We start from the raw sequence: 14,933 nt of genomic DNA on the forward strand, positions 1-14,933 counted from the left end.
GGCAGCACCCTGGTAAATCTCTTCTACACCCTCTCTAAAACTTCTATACACTTCCTGCAACGAGGCAAACAGAACTGAACACAACTTTCCAAAATTGGTTTAACGAGGACTTTGTAGAGCTGCAACATTACCCTGCAACTCTTGTTCCACTTAGTTGTTCTATCTGGCCCAATAATGTTCCCCAGGACTGTAAATGAAAATTATATATAAAAACATGTTGTTCTTGGTAATTGAAACTAAGAACAAAATGTGCTGGAAATACCTGGCAGATCAGAAAGCATCTGGTGGAAAGAGATGCTTCACTGGAACATTTTAACCTGGAATATTCACATCTTCTTTATTGACAGATACTGCCTGACCTGCTGAGAGTTTTGAGTATTTTCTGTTTCTATTTCAATTATATTCTGAGTGGTTTAGTCTCTGCAGTTTGCTTGTGGATTCCTTAATTCCTTTTGAGGTCCATACTCTCGGGAATCCACTTTCCATCTGTTTGTATTGCTTGTTAGGAAGCTGCCTTTCCTTGCAGTCGTCACGAAGCCCCGTTCCAGCTCTGGAGTTGAAATCTGTACCACACAGAGCCAGCTAGCTTCCTCTACTGGGTAAATAGTTCCTGCGATGTTTGAGAAATGCTGCATGTGGGCTTTAAGCTTGTAACCATTTGGTTCTTGGGCTATTTTACCACCAGATTTTCTTTTGTGTTTTTATTTGAGCTCTGGTTCTTTGCTAATTGTGGGGTTGGCTGTGCGTGGGTATCAGGCAGAAAACTACTGTGCGGTTTACAGATGTTAAACTAAAGGGGGCAGGGAGCTGGGGGAATACTGATAGATGGAAGTGGTTCATAGAGACATTGCTACACATTTGTGCCAGTCAAAAAATAAATCTCTTGCTAAAAATATTTCTTTAAATTGAAATTTCCTGTTGGTATTAAAATATACAGTTCTATTGTACTTTATTACTATTTGACTGATTTCTAGATCCTTTTGCTATAATGATATAATTAGAGAAACAAGGCGTAGAATAACATTATATGAGGTCACACCTCCCTGGAATACTCACTTGAGACTGCCTAAGCTATAATAATTCTGGAGTTTCTAGTTTAACTTCCCTGTAGGCACCAAGTTACCTGATGCCATCTGGGATTGGAGGAGTGCAAATTGGGGGTAAGCAGCTGTATTTTGACCCAGCACTTTTGAATTAGAGAGATGGGCATTTGTACAGGGTTCCGATACGGTAACGTGCTGGAGCGGGGGGAGTCTTGATGAAGAAGGAAGCACGATGGTTTATTCTGCTATCAACTCGGGTGTAGCCAATGCTGCGTTGAAGGAAATCATTCAATAGATATTCACGCTTGTGCTGTTTTCCTTGCTTTGCGAATGTGGTTTTCCTGGCCTGGGTTTGCAAACTGTTTAATATTTAATGGACAAGAACTACAGCTCCGTGAACTGGAAGTTTTTTTACAAAATTTAAAAAAAAAATTCTTTGGAGTGGAAGTTTCAGATTTAATGTAGAGACCAAGCTATATAAATCCAGCTCCGAATTCAAATGATATGCTGAAGGGTCTTGGTCTGAAATGTCGACTGTTTATTCCCTTCCATAGATGCTGCCGGACTTGCTGAGTTTCTCCCGCATTTTGTGTGTGTTGCTCTGGATTTCCTGCATCTGCAGTCCTGGTGAAGCCTCTCGGCCCGAAGCGTCGACTGTACTCTTTTCCACAGATGCTGCCTGGCCTGCTGAGTTCTTCCAGCATTTTGTGTGTGTTGCCTGAAATCTGGTGATTTCCTGTCATTTTTGTCATGTATTTGAGTCAATATGTTGATACGTAAATCCCTGTGTCAATACCTATGATAGGAGAGTACCATGCAGACACATCACATCCCAATCAGAGTTGCCCACCAGTGATGACACTGTGCCTTAGCCAACACCTTGGGGAAAACACCAATGCAAAATGCTAGAAATAGGCAGCATCTGTAGAGAGAAGAAAATGCCTTTTAAAGTTTCAAGTCAAAGACCCTTCGCCAGTTCTGAACATGAAGGGGATTTATTGCTTTTTGATTTCCAGCATTTGATTTTCATTTGCTGTTAACGGTGTTCCAATCACACTTAGTGTTCTCCTGGATTTGCAGCATTGAAGTGGGTCCTTAAGACCACTAAGTCTACAAGCATCCATTCACATTGATTCTTCTTGAATTCTGAATTAGGAAATTCATATTTGAATTGAATATAATACATAATATATTTTGAAGAAGTAGTATTTATGTTTAAAAAGCTTTTGACCAGTCTCTTTGGAAAATAGAAGGCCTAATCTGATGATTGGAAGACATAAAAAAAGAGATATTTCTGTGTCGGCGCCCAGCACTGGGGGCCAGAGTATAAGATGATTAAATGATTTAATCAAATCCAGTAAATGATTCATGATAAGCTTCTTCACAGGCAGTGGAGTGAGTTTGCAACTTGCCACAGCACATTATATTTGAGGAGATTAATGGTGAAGCATTTAAAACAGGGCTGGATAATTTAGTAAGGGGGGAAGAATGATGCAATTTGCTAATAGAGGCGAGATCACATAATATATAAAAAATGTTGCTTACCTGCTTCTATACGTGAAGCTGTTGTTGGTAGTACTATTCTTGGTAGTTCCCAGCAGAACAACTCATCAGTCCCATTCCCTTACTTTCTTCTCCTGTAATCTATTCTCCCTCCCATGATTTTTGATGGCACCCATTGAACTAAGAGATCCAAAATCTGCTGTGGGCTAGATCTGCTGATCCAGGAAAGTACGAGAGGTCCAGGAATGACCTCCAGAAGTCATATGATGAGGGAGGAGAAGGTGGCGAGGCAACGCAGTGCGCATGGCCGTTCCAAATGAATATCGATATGTGTAACTAGGGGTGCTGTGCACAATCCGGATTTGATGGGGACAGCCGTAAGAAGCGCAGAGGAGCATCTGGAGAAACTTCTGAAATGCCTGCTTCGCTGCCGCTGCTACTGTGCGATTGAGAATCTCCGGAGACGTAGGCCCCAAATCCACGGCTTTGTGTATCGCCTGTTGCCGGGGCCGGGGTCGAAGTGTTCGGCAGAGATGGTGCTCGGTGCTTGGTGTCGAATAGGTGGTCGAAGGCTGGGAGTTTTTCGGACGGACTCGGATGCTTCCGGGATGCTGCATCAGCAAGTTGGCGGCGCTGGAGGTTTACTGTCTGTGTGAGATGATGGGACTTTCGAGAGACTCTGAGACTTTTACTGTGCCCATGGTCTGTTCTTATCAAATTACGGTTTTGCTTTGCACTGTTGTAACTATATGTTATAATTACGTGGTTTTTGTTAGTTTTCAAGTCAGTTTGTCATGTGTTTTTGTGATACCATTCTGGGAAAACATTTTTATCATTTCTTAATACATGCATTACTAAATGGCAATAAAAGGAGACTGCGTGTCCTCATAATCATAATAGAAGGCTGGCTCGCATGCAAAGTAGCAATTCTGGATTAAAGGATTGCTTGACAGCTGTGGCAAGGCTTTAAAAATGCTATCATCTCCTACAAAAAAAAAGAAAATAAAGGACAATAAGGTTTCATTCCCAGATAAGCTCAATGCTTCCCGAACTCACACAGTGCCTGATGCCCCTATGATCTTAGTCTCTGAGGCCGACATGTGAGCATCCTTCAGGAGGGTGAAGCCACACAAAGCATCTGGCCCACGTGGTGTACATAGCTGAGTACTGAAGACCTGTGTTGATCATCTGGCTGGAGTGTTTACTGACAACTTCAGCTTCTCACTTGGGCATTCTGAGGTCCCAACCTGCTTCTTGCAGGCTTCAATCTACTGGTGTCCACGAAATACGTCGCAACCTTCCTCGATGACTATCATCCAGTAGCACTTACAGCCACTGTGATGAAGTCCTTTGGGAGATTGGTCATGAAGCATATTATCTCCTGCCTGAGGAGTGACCCTGGATCCACTCCAGTCTGCGTACTGTCACAACAGATCGACAGCAGATGCAATTTCATTGGCTCACAGCACGCTGGAGGAACTCAGCAGGTTCGGGCAGCATCCGTGGAAACGATCAGTCAACGTTTCAGGCCGGAACCCTTCGTCAGGACTGAAGAGGGAAGGTGCAGAGGCCCTATAAAGAAGGTGGGAGGAGGGTGGGAAGGAGAAGGCTGGTAGGTTCCAGGTGAAAAGCCAGTAAGGGGAAAGATAATGGGGTGGGGGAGGGAAAGCAGGGAGGTGATAGGCAGGAAAGGTGAAGAAGGAATAGGGGAAAACACAATGGGTGGTAGAAGGAGGTGGAACCATGAGGGAGGTGATAGGCAGCTGGGGGAGGGGGCAGAGTTAAATGGGGATAGGGGAAGGGAGGGGGAGGGAATTACCGAAAGTTGGAGAATTCTGTGTTCATACCAAGGGGCTGGAGACTACCTAGATGGTATATGAGGTGTTGCTCCTCCAACCTGAGTTTAGCCTCATCATGGCAGTAGAGGAGGCCATGTATGGACATATCTGAATGGGAATGGGAAGCAGAGTTGAAGTGGGTGGCAACCAGGAGATTCTGTCTATTGTGGCGGACAGAGCGAAGGTGCTCAATGAAGCGGTCCCCCAATCTGCGTCGGGTTTCACTGATGTAGAGGAGGCCGCACTGGGAGCACCGGATGCAATAGATGACCCCAACAGACTCACAAGTGAAGTGTTGCCTCACATGGAAGGACTGTTTGGCGCCCTGAATGGTGGCAAGAGAGGAGGTGTAGGGACAGGTGTAGAACTTACGCTTACAGGGATAAGTGCTGGGTGGGAGAGCCATGGGGAGGGACGTGTGGATCAGGGAGTCGCGGAGGGACCGATCCCTGCGGAAAGCGGAGAGGGGTGGAGAGGGAAAGATGTGCTTAGTGCTGGGGTCCTGTTGAAGGTGGTGGAAGTTGTGGAGGATAATGTGCTGGATCTGGAGGCTGATGGGGTGGTAGGTCAGGACAAGGGGAACTCTGTCCCTGTTGTGGTGGCGGGAGGATGAGGTGAGGGCCGAAGTGTGGGAAATGGAGGAGATGCGGGTGAGGGCATCATTGATGACCGCAGAAAGGAAGCCACGACCCTTAAAGAAAGAGGACACTTGAGATGTCCTGGAACGGAAAGCCTCATCCTGGGAGCAGATGCGGTGGAGGCAGAGGAACTGGGAATAGGGAATGGCATTTTTGCAAGTGGCAGGGTGGGAAGAGGTATAGTCGAGGTAGTTATGAGAGCCAGTGGGCTTGTAGAAGATGTCAGTGGACAGTCTGTCTCCAGAGATGGAGACCGAGAGATCGAGAAAGGGGCGAGAAGTGTCCGAGATCGACCAAGTGAATTTGAGGGCTGGGTGGAAGTTTGAAGTAAAGTCGATGAAATTGACGAGCTCAGCATGGGTGCAGGAAGCAGCACCAATGTAGTCATCAATGTAGCGAAGGAAAAGTTGGGGAGCGGGACCAGAATAGTTTTGGAGCACAGACTGTTCCACATAACCAACGAAGAGGCAGGTATAGCTGGGGCCCATAGCTACACCCTTGGTCTGAAGAAAGTGGGAAGAGCCAAAAGAGAAGTTATTAAGTGTGAGTACCAGTTCTGCCAACTGGAGGAGGTTAGTGGTGGTGGGGAACTGGTGAGATCTATTGTCCTGAAAGTAGTGGAGGACTTTGAGGCCTTCTTGATAGGGAATGGAGGTGTATAAGGATTGGACATCCATAGTGAAAATGAAGCGGTCGGGACCGGGGAACTGGAAGTTATTGAAGAGGTGGAGGGCATGGGATGTATCCCGGATGTAGGTGGGGAGGGACTGAACAATGGGTGACAAAATGGAGTCCAGGTAGACAGATACAAGTTCGGCGGGACAGGAGCAGGCAGAAACTATGGGGCTACCGGGACAGTCAGGCTTGTGGATCTTGGGGAGGAGGTAAAACCGAGCGGTATGGGGTGTGGGAATAATGAGTTTAGTGGCTGAGGATGGAAGGTCTCCAGAGTTGATAAGGGTGGTGATGGTTCGGGAGATAATGGTTTGATGTTTTTTGGTGGGGTCCTGTTCCAGGGGTAAGTAAGAGGAGGTGTCAGAGAGCTGCCGTTTGGCCTCAGTGAGGTAGAGGTCCGTCCGCCAGGCTACTATGGCACCACCTTTGTCAGCGGGTTTGATGGTGAGGTTGGGATTAGTGCGGAGAGAGTGGAGGGTAGTGCGTTCAGAGGGAGTGAGGTTGGAACAGGACAGAGGAGTAGTGGAGTTGAGACCGTTGATGTCTCGGCGACAGTTGGAGATGAAGAGATCGAGTGCAGGTAGAAGGCCCGGGCAGGATGTCCAGGAGGAAGAGGAGGGTTGAAGACGGGAGAAGGGGTCATCAGTAGGGGGAGGGGAATCCTTGCCAAAGAAGTAGGCTCGGAGACGTAGGCAGAGTCATGGTAGTTCAGCGTCATGGCGGGCACGGAACATAGAATTCTCCAATTTCCGGTAATTCCCTCCCCCTCCCTTCCCCTATCCCTATGTCACTCTGCCCCCTCCCCCAGCTGCCTATCACCTCCCTCATGGTTCCGCCTCCTTCTACTACCCATTGTGCTTTCCCCTATTCCTTCTTCACCTTTCCTGCCTATCACCTCCCTGCTTCCCCTGCCCACCCCTTTGTCTTTCCCTTTACTGGTTTTTCACCTGGAACCTACCAACCTCCTCCTGCCCACCCTCCCCCCACCTTCTTTATAGGGCCTCTGCCCCTTCCCTCTTCAGTCCTGACGAAGGGTTCCGGCCCGAAACTGATTGTTTCCACGGATGCTGCCTGACCTGCTGAGTTCCTCCAGCATGTTGTGAGTGTTGCTTTGATCCCGGCATCTGCAGAGTATTTTGTGTTTACAATTTCATTAGCTCTTCAATCAGCTCTGGCACACCTGGATAATGAAGATACCTATGTCAGGATGCTCTTCATTGTGTACAGCTCAGCCTTCAACATTCTTATACCCTGGAACTCATCACTAAGCTCCAAGACCTGGGCGTTGGCACCTCCTTGTGCAACTGGATCCTCGATTTTCTCACTGGAAGACCCTAGTGAGTAAGGATTGGTAGCAACGCCAGCTCTACATTCACCATTGGAACAGGAACACCACAGAGCTATGTTCTTATCCCTGCCTGCTTTACTAACTTTATACTTACGATTGTGTAGCAAAGTACAGCTCCATGTTGTACTGATGTTTGCTGATGACACCACTGCCATAGGCTGAATCAAAGGTGGTGACAAATCAGCATGTGGGAGGGAGATTGGAAATCTGGTTGAGTGGTGACACAGCAACAACCTCTCACTCAAGGTCAGCTGAACCAAAGAGCTGATTAGGAGGAAGAAGCTAGTGGTCCACTTTATTAGGTACATCTGTGCACCTGCTTGACAATGCAATTATACGATCAGCCAATCATATAGCAGCAACTCAATACATAAAAGCATGCAGGCATGGCCAAGAGCTTCAGTTGTTGTTCAGCCCAAAGCTCAGAATGGGGAAGAAATGTGATCCAAGTAACTTTCATGGTGGAATGATTGCTAATGCCAGTCATGGTGGTTTGAGTATCTCAGAAACTATTGATCTTCTGGATTTAAGAAGATAGAACACAGAACAGTACAGCATAGGAATGGACCCTTGGGCTGAAACGATTAAATTAGTAATCAAAGTGGCCAATTAAACTAATCCCTTATGCCTACAGAATGTCTGTATCCATCCATTTTCTTCCCATTCGTGTGTCTATCTATCTAAACATCTCTTCAAAGTCTCTAATGTATCTGCTTCTGCCACTAGCCCCAGGCAGGGTATTCCAGGCACTCACCACTCTGTGTAAAAAAACATTGCTGTTCACATCTGCTTTGAAATTACCCCCTCTCACCATAAGCATATTCTCTTGTGTTAGACATTGCAACTTTGGGAAAAAGATATGGCCTCTCTACTCTATCTATGCCTCTCCTAATCTTATAAACTTCTATCAGATCTCCCCTCAGCATCCGCCACTCCGGGGGAAACAACCCAAGTTTGTCTAACCTCTTGTTATAGCACATGTTCTCTAATCCAGGCCTCATCCTGGTAAACTTCTTCTGCACCCTCTCCAAAACCTCAACGTCCTTCCTTTAGTGAGGCGACCAGAACTGTATGCGATATTCCAAATGTGGCCAATCTGGAACTTTATAAAGCTGCCTCTCTGACATTTGAACTAAATACTTCGACTAATATTGGCAAGCAAGCCATATGTATTCTTAACCACCCAATCAACCTGTGCTGCCACTTTCGGGGAGCTATGAGCTTGGACCCTGCACCCTGAACTGCCAAAGCCCTGCCCTTTCAAATTGTCCCCTGCTATCTCCTTCTCTAATGTTCTGTAAAAGTCATGTCTTTAACAAGCATTCAGTCATTTGCCATAGTAGGTGAACCCTCCATTATGTCCTCTCTGAGTGCAGGTGTGATATTGTCCCTGATTAGTAGTGCACTTCACCTCTCCCCTTTTACCTCCTTCTCTACCTGTTCTAAAACATCGAAACCCTGGACATTAAGCACCCATTTATATTCCTCTGAACCAGGTCTCTGTAATGGCCACAGCATCATAGTTTCATGTGTGGATCCATGCTCTAAGTTCTTCACCTTCACCCATAATACTCCTAGCTTTGTGCTATCTGTCCTATCATATCTATATTTTTGCTCCTGTCAGTTTTTATTAGCCCTGACATTAATGTTCCTTTCCATCCCTCCGCTTTTTGACCTGGTGCTCTGCTTCCCATCCCCCTGGCAAACTAGTTTAAATGTTCTCGAGTAACACTAGCTAACCTCCCAACAGGATATCGATCTTCTCCAGTTTAGGTACAACCCCATCCCTCTTTTACAAGTCCTGATGAAGGGTCTCAGCCTGAAACATCGCCTGTTTATTCGTTTCCATAGATAGTGCCAGACCGGCCGAGTTCCTCCAGCATTTTGTGTGCGCTGAGTGGAAGATATCTGCGTATTTTCTCCCCCAGAGCCACTGGCTAAACCAGACTAAAATCCAGCCCAGTATTTGGATTTATTAGAACTGGGAAAAAATAGACAGGAACAAGTTTTGATACCAAAGAAGAGAAAGTGAAAGTGCAAACAATAATCTGTGTTAGCGTGGAAGGTGGGAGCAATTGAAATGACGAAAGTGATGGTGCAAGATGGCAAGGAACAAAAGATTGGTCTAGAGTGGGTGTTAACGGAGGAAGTAGAATTAGTATCTGAAATTTCAAAGGGGTATATACTGTAGCTGCTACAAAAACAAAATGCTGGAAATGCTTATTATCTGGCATTGTTGATCTCATTGTTGAGACAAGACTGAAATCAGCTTAGTCACAGGATGAGGTGTTGTTCCTTAGTCTCGAGGAACTGTGTAGGAGGTCATGGATGGGGAGGTGGGAGTGGAATGGAAGACTGCGCTGACAGGCAGTCAGAAACTCTAGATCACGGTGGTGTTTCAGGGAGCTCGATCTGTATTTGATTTCCAGAGGCAAGAAGGCCAGTCTGGGTAGAGCTGGCATTATGTGTGGTGGCGGGTTCACAGTGCAGGGTGAGCCATGAGGACCTTTCATCGAGCCGGTGGACAGCATTCACAGTGCAGAGGTTGGGTTACCAAACCAGAGGGATGTCAGCAGGTTCCGCAACAAAGGCCGTGCCGGAGATGGCGAACAGTGTGCTTGAAGTTGAGAAGGAGGTAGGTTTGTGGTGAATGCGAACTGTAAACTTGTAATTGTTGCACCTCGAGTGAAGTGATCCAGGGAGGAGAAAGGGGACCTCAGAGATGGGTAAAGTTGGGGGACATTTCGTGAAGGTTCATCCACTGTGAGGGATTAAAGCTGTTGTCCAGAGATTTAAGTGGGAAAGGGAATGCATCAAAAGAATTGCTTGGTATAAGTCATCCTTCACGCTCGCTGAAGGTCCTTTGAAGGCTGCCCGGTGTCACAGAGGTGAAGGTCGAAAGCTGTGCAGAAAAGCATGGAGCTGATGAGAGGTGGCCAGATAGAGTTGTATAAGATGACGAGAGGCATTGATCGTGTGGATAATCAGAGGCTTTTTCCCAGGGCTGAGATGGCCAACACGAGAGGGCACAGTTTTAAGGTGCTTGGAAGTAGGTACAGAGGACATGTCAGGGGTAAGTTTTTTGTGCAGAGAGTGATGAGTGCGTGGAATGGGCTGCCGGCGATGTAGGTGGAGGCGGATATGATAAGGTCTTTTAAGAGACTCCTGGATAGGTACACGGAGCTTAGAAAAATAGAGGGCTATGGGTATCCCTAGGTAATTTCTAAAGTAAGTACATGTTTGGCACAGCATTGTGGGCCGAAGGGCCTGTATTGTGCTGCAGAGTTTCTATGTTTCTAACCATGTATTGTATTTTCTGTCTGTTTCAGTGTGGCTTACTGGTTGAGGGTTCAGTTACAAAAATAATAATTGAATATGTTCAGTAAATCTAGTAACAGGAACAGAGTTAACATTTCAGTTTGAAGACTCTGTAACACGTCTTTTACATCAAACCTTGTTTATTCTGTCGTTTTTTTCCCTCGCGTGTTGGGGTTTGGCGGAATATAGTTTGATGTAAAATTAAAGTTGTTATGATTTTGAACAAAATATGTCTGCAAGAAAAGAGAGGAATAATTTCTTTAAGCTATAGATAGGTTGCTGGAGAAAATACTGAAAATATAAATAGATAAACTAAACCTGGTTGTTATTCAATCTTATTCATGACATACTGCCAGAAGGCCACACCCACAAATTATTGAGACTGTTTCTGATGTGTGCATTTGCTGGGAGGCTGCTAAAATTATTCCTGGGCTGTTAATGAAATTGGCTGTGAGATGGAAAATTGCTTCAGTATTGTCTGAGACCATCCCAGAACTGGGCAGCTTCCTCTCCTCACCTTTCCAAACCTTCAACCAACACCCTTCACTCCCAACAAAAAGCCTTCTGTTCTTTACTGTTCTTCCTTATAGCAGACTCGATGGGCCAAATGGCCTAGCTCTGCTCCTGTATTTTATGGTCGTATACAACCGGTTCTCCATCTGGCGCACTGTGACCTGGAACAGTTAACTTACCTTGTGGGTTTGTTATCAGGTTCATGGTATTTTGCTGATGCTTCCAAACAATGACTAAGGAATAAAGAAAGGTGAGGCTGACATGGGTGTATGATTTGTGGAGTGCGTACTCCTTCTTTGATTCCAGAGTTAAATGTGCAAGTGATGCACGGCAATCATGTGGCACAGTCTGGTGAGCTCTGCTTAGTTTTTGTTCATGGATGCATGAAACAAGTCCCAAATACTTAAAGCGAGAACTCCAACCAAGTCTTCTGTTGAACCTATTCAAAATTCCAGAGGGCAGTTTTTTAATATTGTATATAAAGGACTGTATATGAGAGAAGGCAAGGTTTCAGTGCAACACAGTTCCACTCTGTCAAGGGATTGGTTACCTTGCCCAAGGGCCCAAGTGATTTCCATTTATCTCTGTCTCAATCATGCCATCCTGTTTGATGTTGTCCAGAGCTGTAAAGTAATATGACCTCCACAGACAAGTTTATGCGTTAAATCAAGCGACATAGGCAAGAACAGGACTTCTCCTCCAGATGAGCTTCGATGCTTGCTTTGACTGTCAAAACAAGGCAGAACCATCACAAACTCCCTTGACCCTGATGATCCTGTGATTTCAGTCCCTGAGGCCAATGTGTAAGCAGCCTTCAGGAGTATGAACCCACTCAAAGCTTCCTGCCCAGATGGGGTACCCGGCCAAATACCAACTGTACTGATCTACTGGTTGGAGTGTTCATTATGATCTTTAATCTCTCACTTTGGCAGTCTGACACACACACACACACACACACACACACACACACACACATAGCTGCTTTAAGCAGACTTCAAATATACTGGTGCCCAAGAAGAGTGTGATGACCTACCTCAATGAATATCATCCAATAGCACTTACATCCACAGTGACGACGTGTTTTGAGAGGTTCGTGATGCAACATGTCAACTCCCGCCTGAGAAGCAAATTGGATCTGCTCCAGTTTGCCTACTGGAGCTACAAGTCCACAGCAGATGCCATCTCATTGGATCTTCACTCAACCCTGGAACATCTGGACAGCAAAGATGCATACATCCGAATCTTTATCGATAACAGCTCGACATTCAGTACCATCATCCCCTTAAAGCTAATCAACAAACTTTGGGAGCTCGACCTCAATACCTCCTTGTGCAATTGGATTCTCGATTTCCTCCCTTTCAGACCCCCGTCAGCTGGGACAACATCATTGGCAACAACATCTCCTCTATGCTCTCCATAAGCACAAGGCTGAGTGCTTACCCTCTGCTCTGCTCGCTTTGCACTTATGACTGTATGGTTCAGCACAGCTCCAATGCCATATTCAGGATTGCTGGCAGAACTACTGTTGTAGATTGAATCAAAGGTGGTGACGAATCAACACATAGGAGTGACAATGGAAATCTGGCTGAGTGGTGCAATAACAACCTTTTATTCAATGTCAGTAAGACCAAGGAATTGATTATTGACTTCACGAGGAGGAAACCAGAGGCCCTTGAGCCAGTCCTCATCGGAGCATCAGAGGTGGAGAGGGTCATCGACTTTAAATTCCCAAGAGTTATTATTTTGGAGGCCCTTTCCTGAGCCCAACAATGAGTGCAATGGTGAAGAAAGCACTGCACCACTTCTACTTCCTTAAGAGTTTGTGGAAATTTGGTATGATATCTAAACTTTGAAAAACTTCTATAGACGTGTAGTGGAGAGTATATTGACTGCTATGGAAACACCAATGCCCTTGAATGGAAAGCCCTACAAAGCGTAGTGAATGTGGCCCAGGCCCATCATGGGTGGAGCCCTCTCCACCATTGAGCACATCTACACAAAGCGCTGATGCAGGAAATCAGCATCTATCATCAGGGGCGCCTGCCACCCAAGTCATACACTCTACTGGAGCCTCAGGACCCACGCCATCAGGCTCAGGCACAGTTATTACCCCTCAACCATCAGGCTCTTGAACCAAAGGGGTTAACTACATTCAGGTTCACTTGCCCCATCATTGAAATTTTCCCACAACCTATGGACTCTCTTTCTAGGGCTCTTCATCTCATGTTCTCGGTATTTATTGCTTAGTTATCTCTTATGTTACGTACCCCGTAACTGGGTTGGCAAACCAGCAGAAATGGATCACTCAGTTGGAGTCTGGATTACTAGAACTAAGAAAGTTTTATTAAAGAAACAAGCAACACAGTACTCTAATCAAAAGGATAATGAATGCAACAGTTCAGCAATGATAAACATACATGTACACAGAATTAAGATAACAGGATCAATCAAGCTCTATCGTTGTCTAGGGGTAAATGACCAGTTTCAAAGTGACGCAAAGTTCAGTTCAATTTAGTTCAGTTCAGTTCGCAGTAATCGCTGCCGTGGCGTTGGACAGTAGGGGGAAGGAGAGAGAGAGCAAAACCAATGAATATTCAAGGTTCCAGACAGACCTTCGCAGTCAGCTTTTGGGCGAGTCCTTTGTGATGTCATCTGAGGTCACCGACCGTGACCCCCTCCGTTTCCAGATACGATCGTTTCTCTGTGGTGAACCCAGCACCCAGGCAAGGGTGGACACACACCAAGTTCCCGCCGATCGTACCTTTCCACCCTGTTCGTCTATGGCCCAGTACTTCCCACCGACTTGTGAGAGACGCACCACTTCCAGGGTCTTGTTACCTCGGGTGTCGTGTATGTGTCGCCTTAGCAAACCTGTCCCTTTTTATCCCCCTGCTGGGGTATCGCCTGTCCATCACTTCAAACAGTTCAGGGTTCAAAGGGGGAGCCGCTCTTGATAGCTCTCCTTCCCCTTCATTAACATCTCCAAGTGCTGCTCCATTATTTTCCTTCTCTCTCTCTCCTGAAGACAGGTGGCAGACCAACTGCTGATTCCACTGGTGCCAGCACAGGACAGCTACATCGTAATCTATGTGTATTTTTGTCACAATTATTATTATATATTTCTTTTTGTACTTTGCAATTTGTCATCTTTTGTACACTGGTTGAGCCCTCAAGTCAGTACAGTCTTTCATTGATTCTGTGACAGTTATTATTCTATTATAGATTAGAGCATGTCCGCAAGAAAGTTCGTCTTAGGGCTGTATATGGTGACATGTATGCACTTCGATAATGAGTGTATTTTGAACTTCTAGATTTTCCAAAACTTGTTCTGACTTGCATGTTTGAAGATATTTGCGTAAAATTGCTAATTCCTTGCACCAGTGAGCTGCTTGCTGAGGACTGTGGGCTGAGCAACCCTGCATGAAACAAGGAGACACAAGTGCCTGGAGATGCTAGAATCTGGAGCAACACACAAAGCACTGCCTTTACCTGCCGAATTCTTCCAGTGTTTTGTATGTTGCTCCTATTTGAAACCAGTCCATTGAGAAATGTCTTTAACAGTTTTAATTTCGATGAAGCTAATTGAGAAGGTAGAATAGTGACACACACAAAAAATGCTGGTGAACGCAGCAGGCCAGGCAGCATCTATAGGAGGAAGTACAGTCGACATTTTGGGCTGGGACCCTTCGAGGGTAAGAATGACCTTACATTCAGGATGAAGGGTCTCGGCCCGAAACGTTGACTGTACTTCTTCCTATAGATGCTGCTTGGCCTGCTGCGTTCACCAGCATTTTTTGTGTTTGTTGCTTGAATTTCCAGCACCTGCAGATTTCCTCATGTTTGCGAAGGTAGAATAGTGATGCTTTGGTGTTTTCATGACACTACTCCAACCACACATCTCAGCTGGTCATCTCCTGTCCTCATTAACAGAGACCATCGAGTTCTGGGCCAATGTTTACGGTATGAAGTAGACTTATAAACTGAACATCAACTAGCAGAGTGAGCCTGTTGGCTGCTCACTTAGTTTGGTTTATTTCGGTATTTGAGCTTCAGGGTA

At 45.7% G+C, this 14,933-nt stretch overlaps 1 protein-coding gene across 6 annotated transcripts in view; it reads left to right on the top strand.

Annotated features, from left to right (window-relative positions):
* The window catches only part of mctp2b (multiple C2 domains, transmembrane 2b), a 493,262-nt gene that overhangs the window by 121,551 nt on the left and 356,778 nt on the right, over window positions 1–14,933 (top strand). Inside the window, exon 1 of one of the 6 annotated variants that reach the window (XM_063065913.1) lies at window positions 9,193–9,680. The exons of the other annotated variants lie outside the window; for them this stretch is intronic. Coding sequence (XP_062921983.1) covers window positions 9,612–9,680 — 69 coding nt within the window. The 5' untranslated portion in view covers window positions 9,193–9,611. Of the gene's footprint in view, window positions 1–9,192; window positions 9,681–14,933 lie in introns of those variants that run through there. 6 annotated transcript variants of the gene reach the window in all.

This window comes from Mobula hypostoma, chromosome 13 (genome assembly GCF_963921235.1).
Source record: "Mobula hypostoma chromosome 13, sMobHyp1.1, whole genome shotgun sequence".
NCBI classification, from domain to species: Eukaryota; Metazoa; Chordata; class Chondrichthyes; order Myliobatiformes; family Myliobatidae; genus Mobula; species Mobula hypostoma.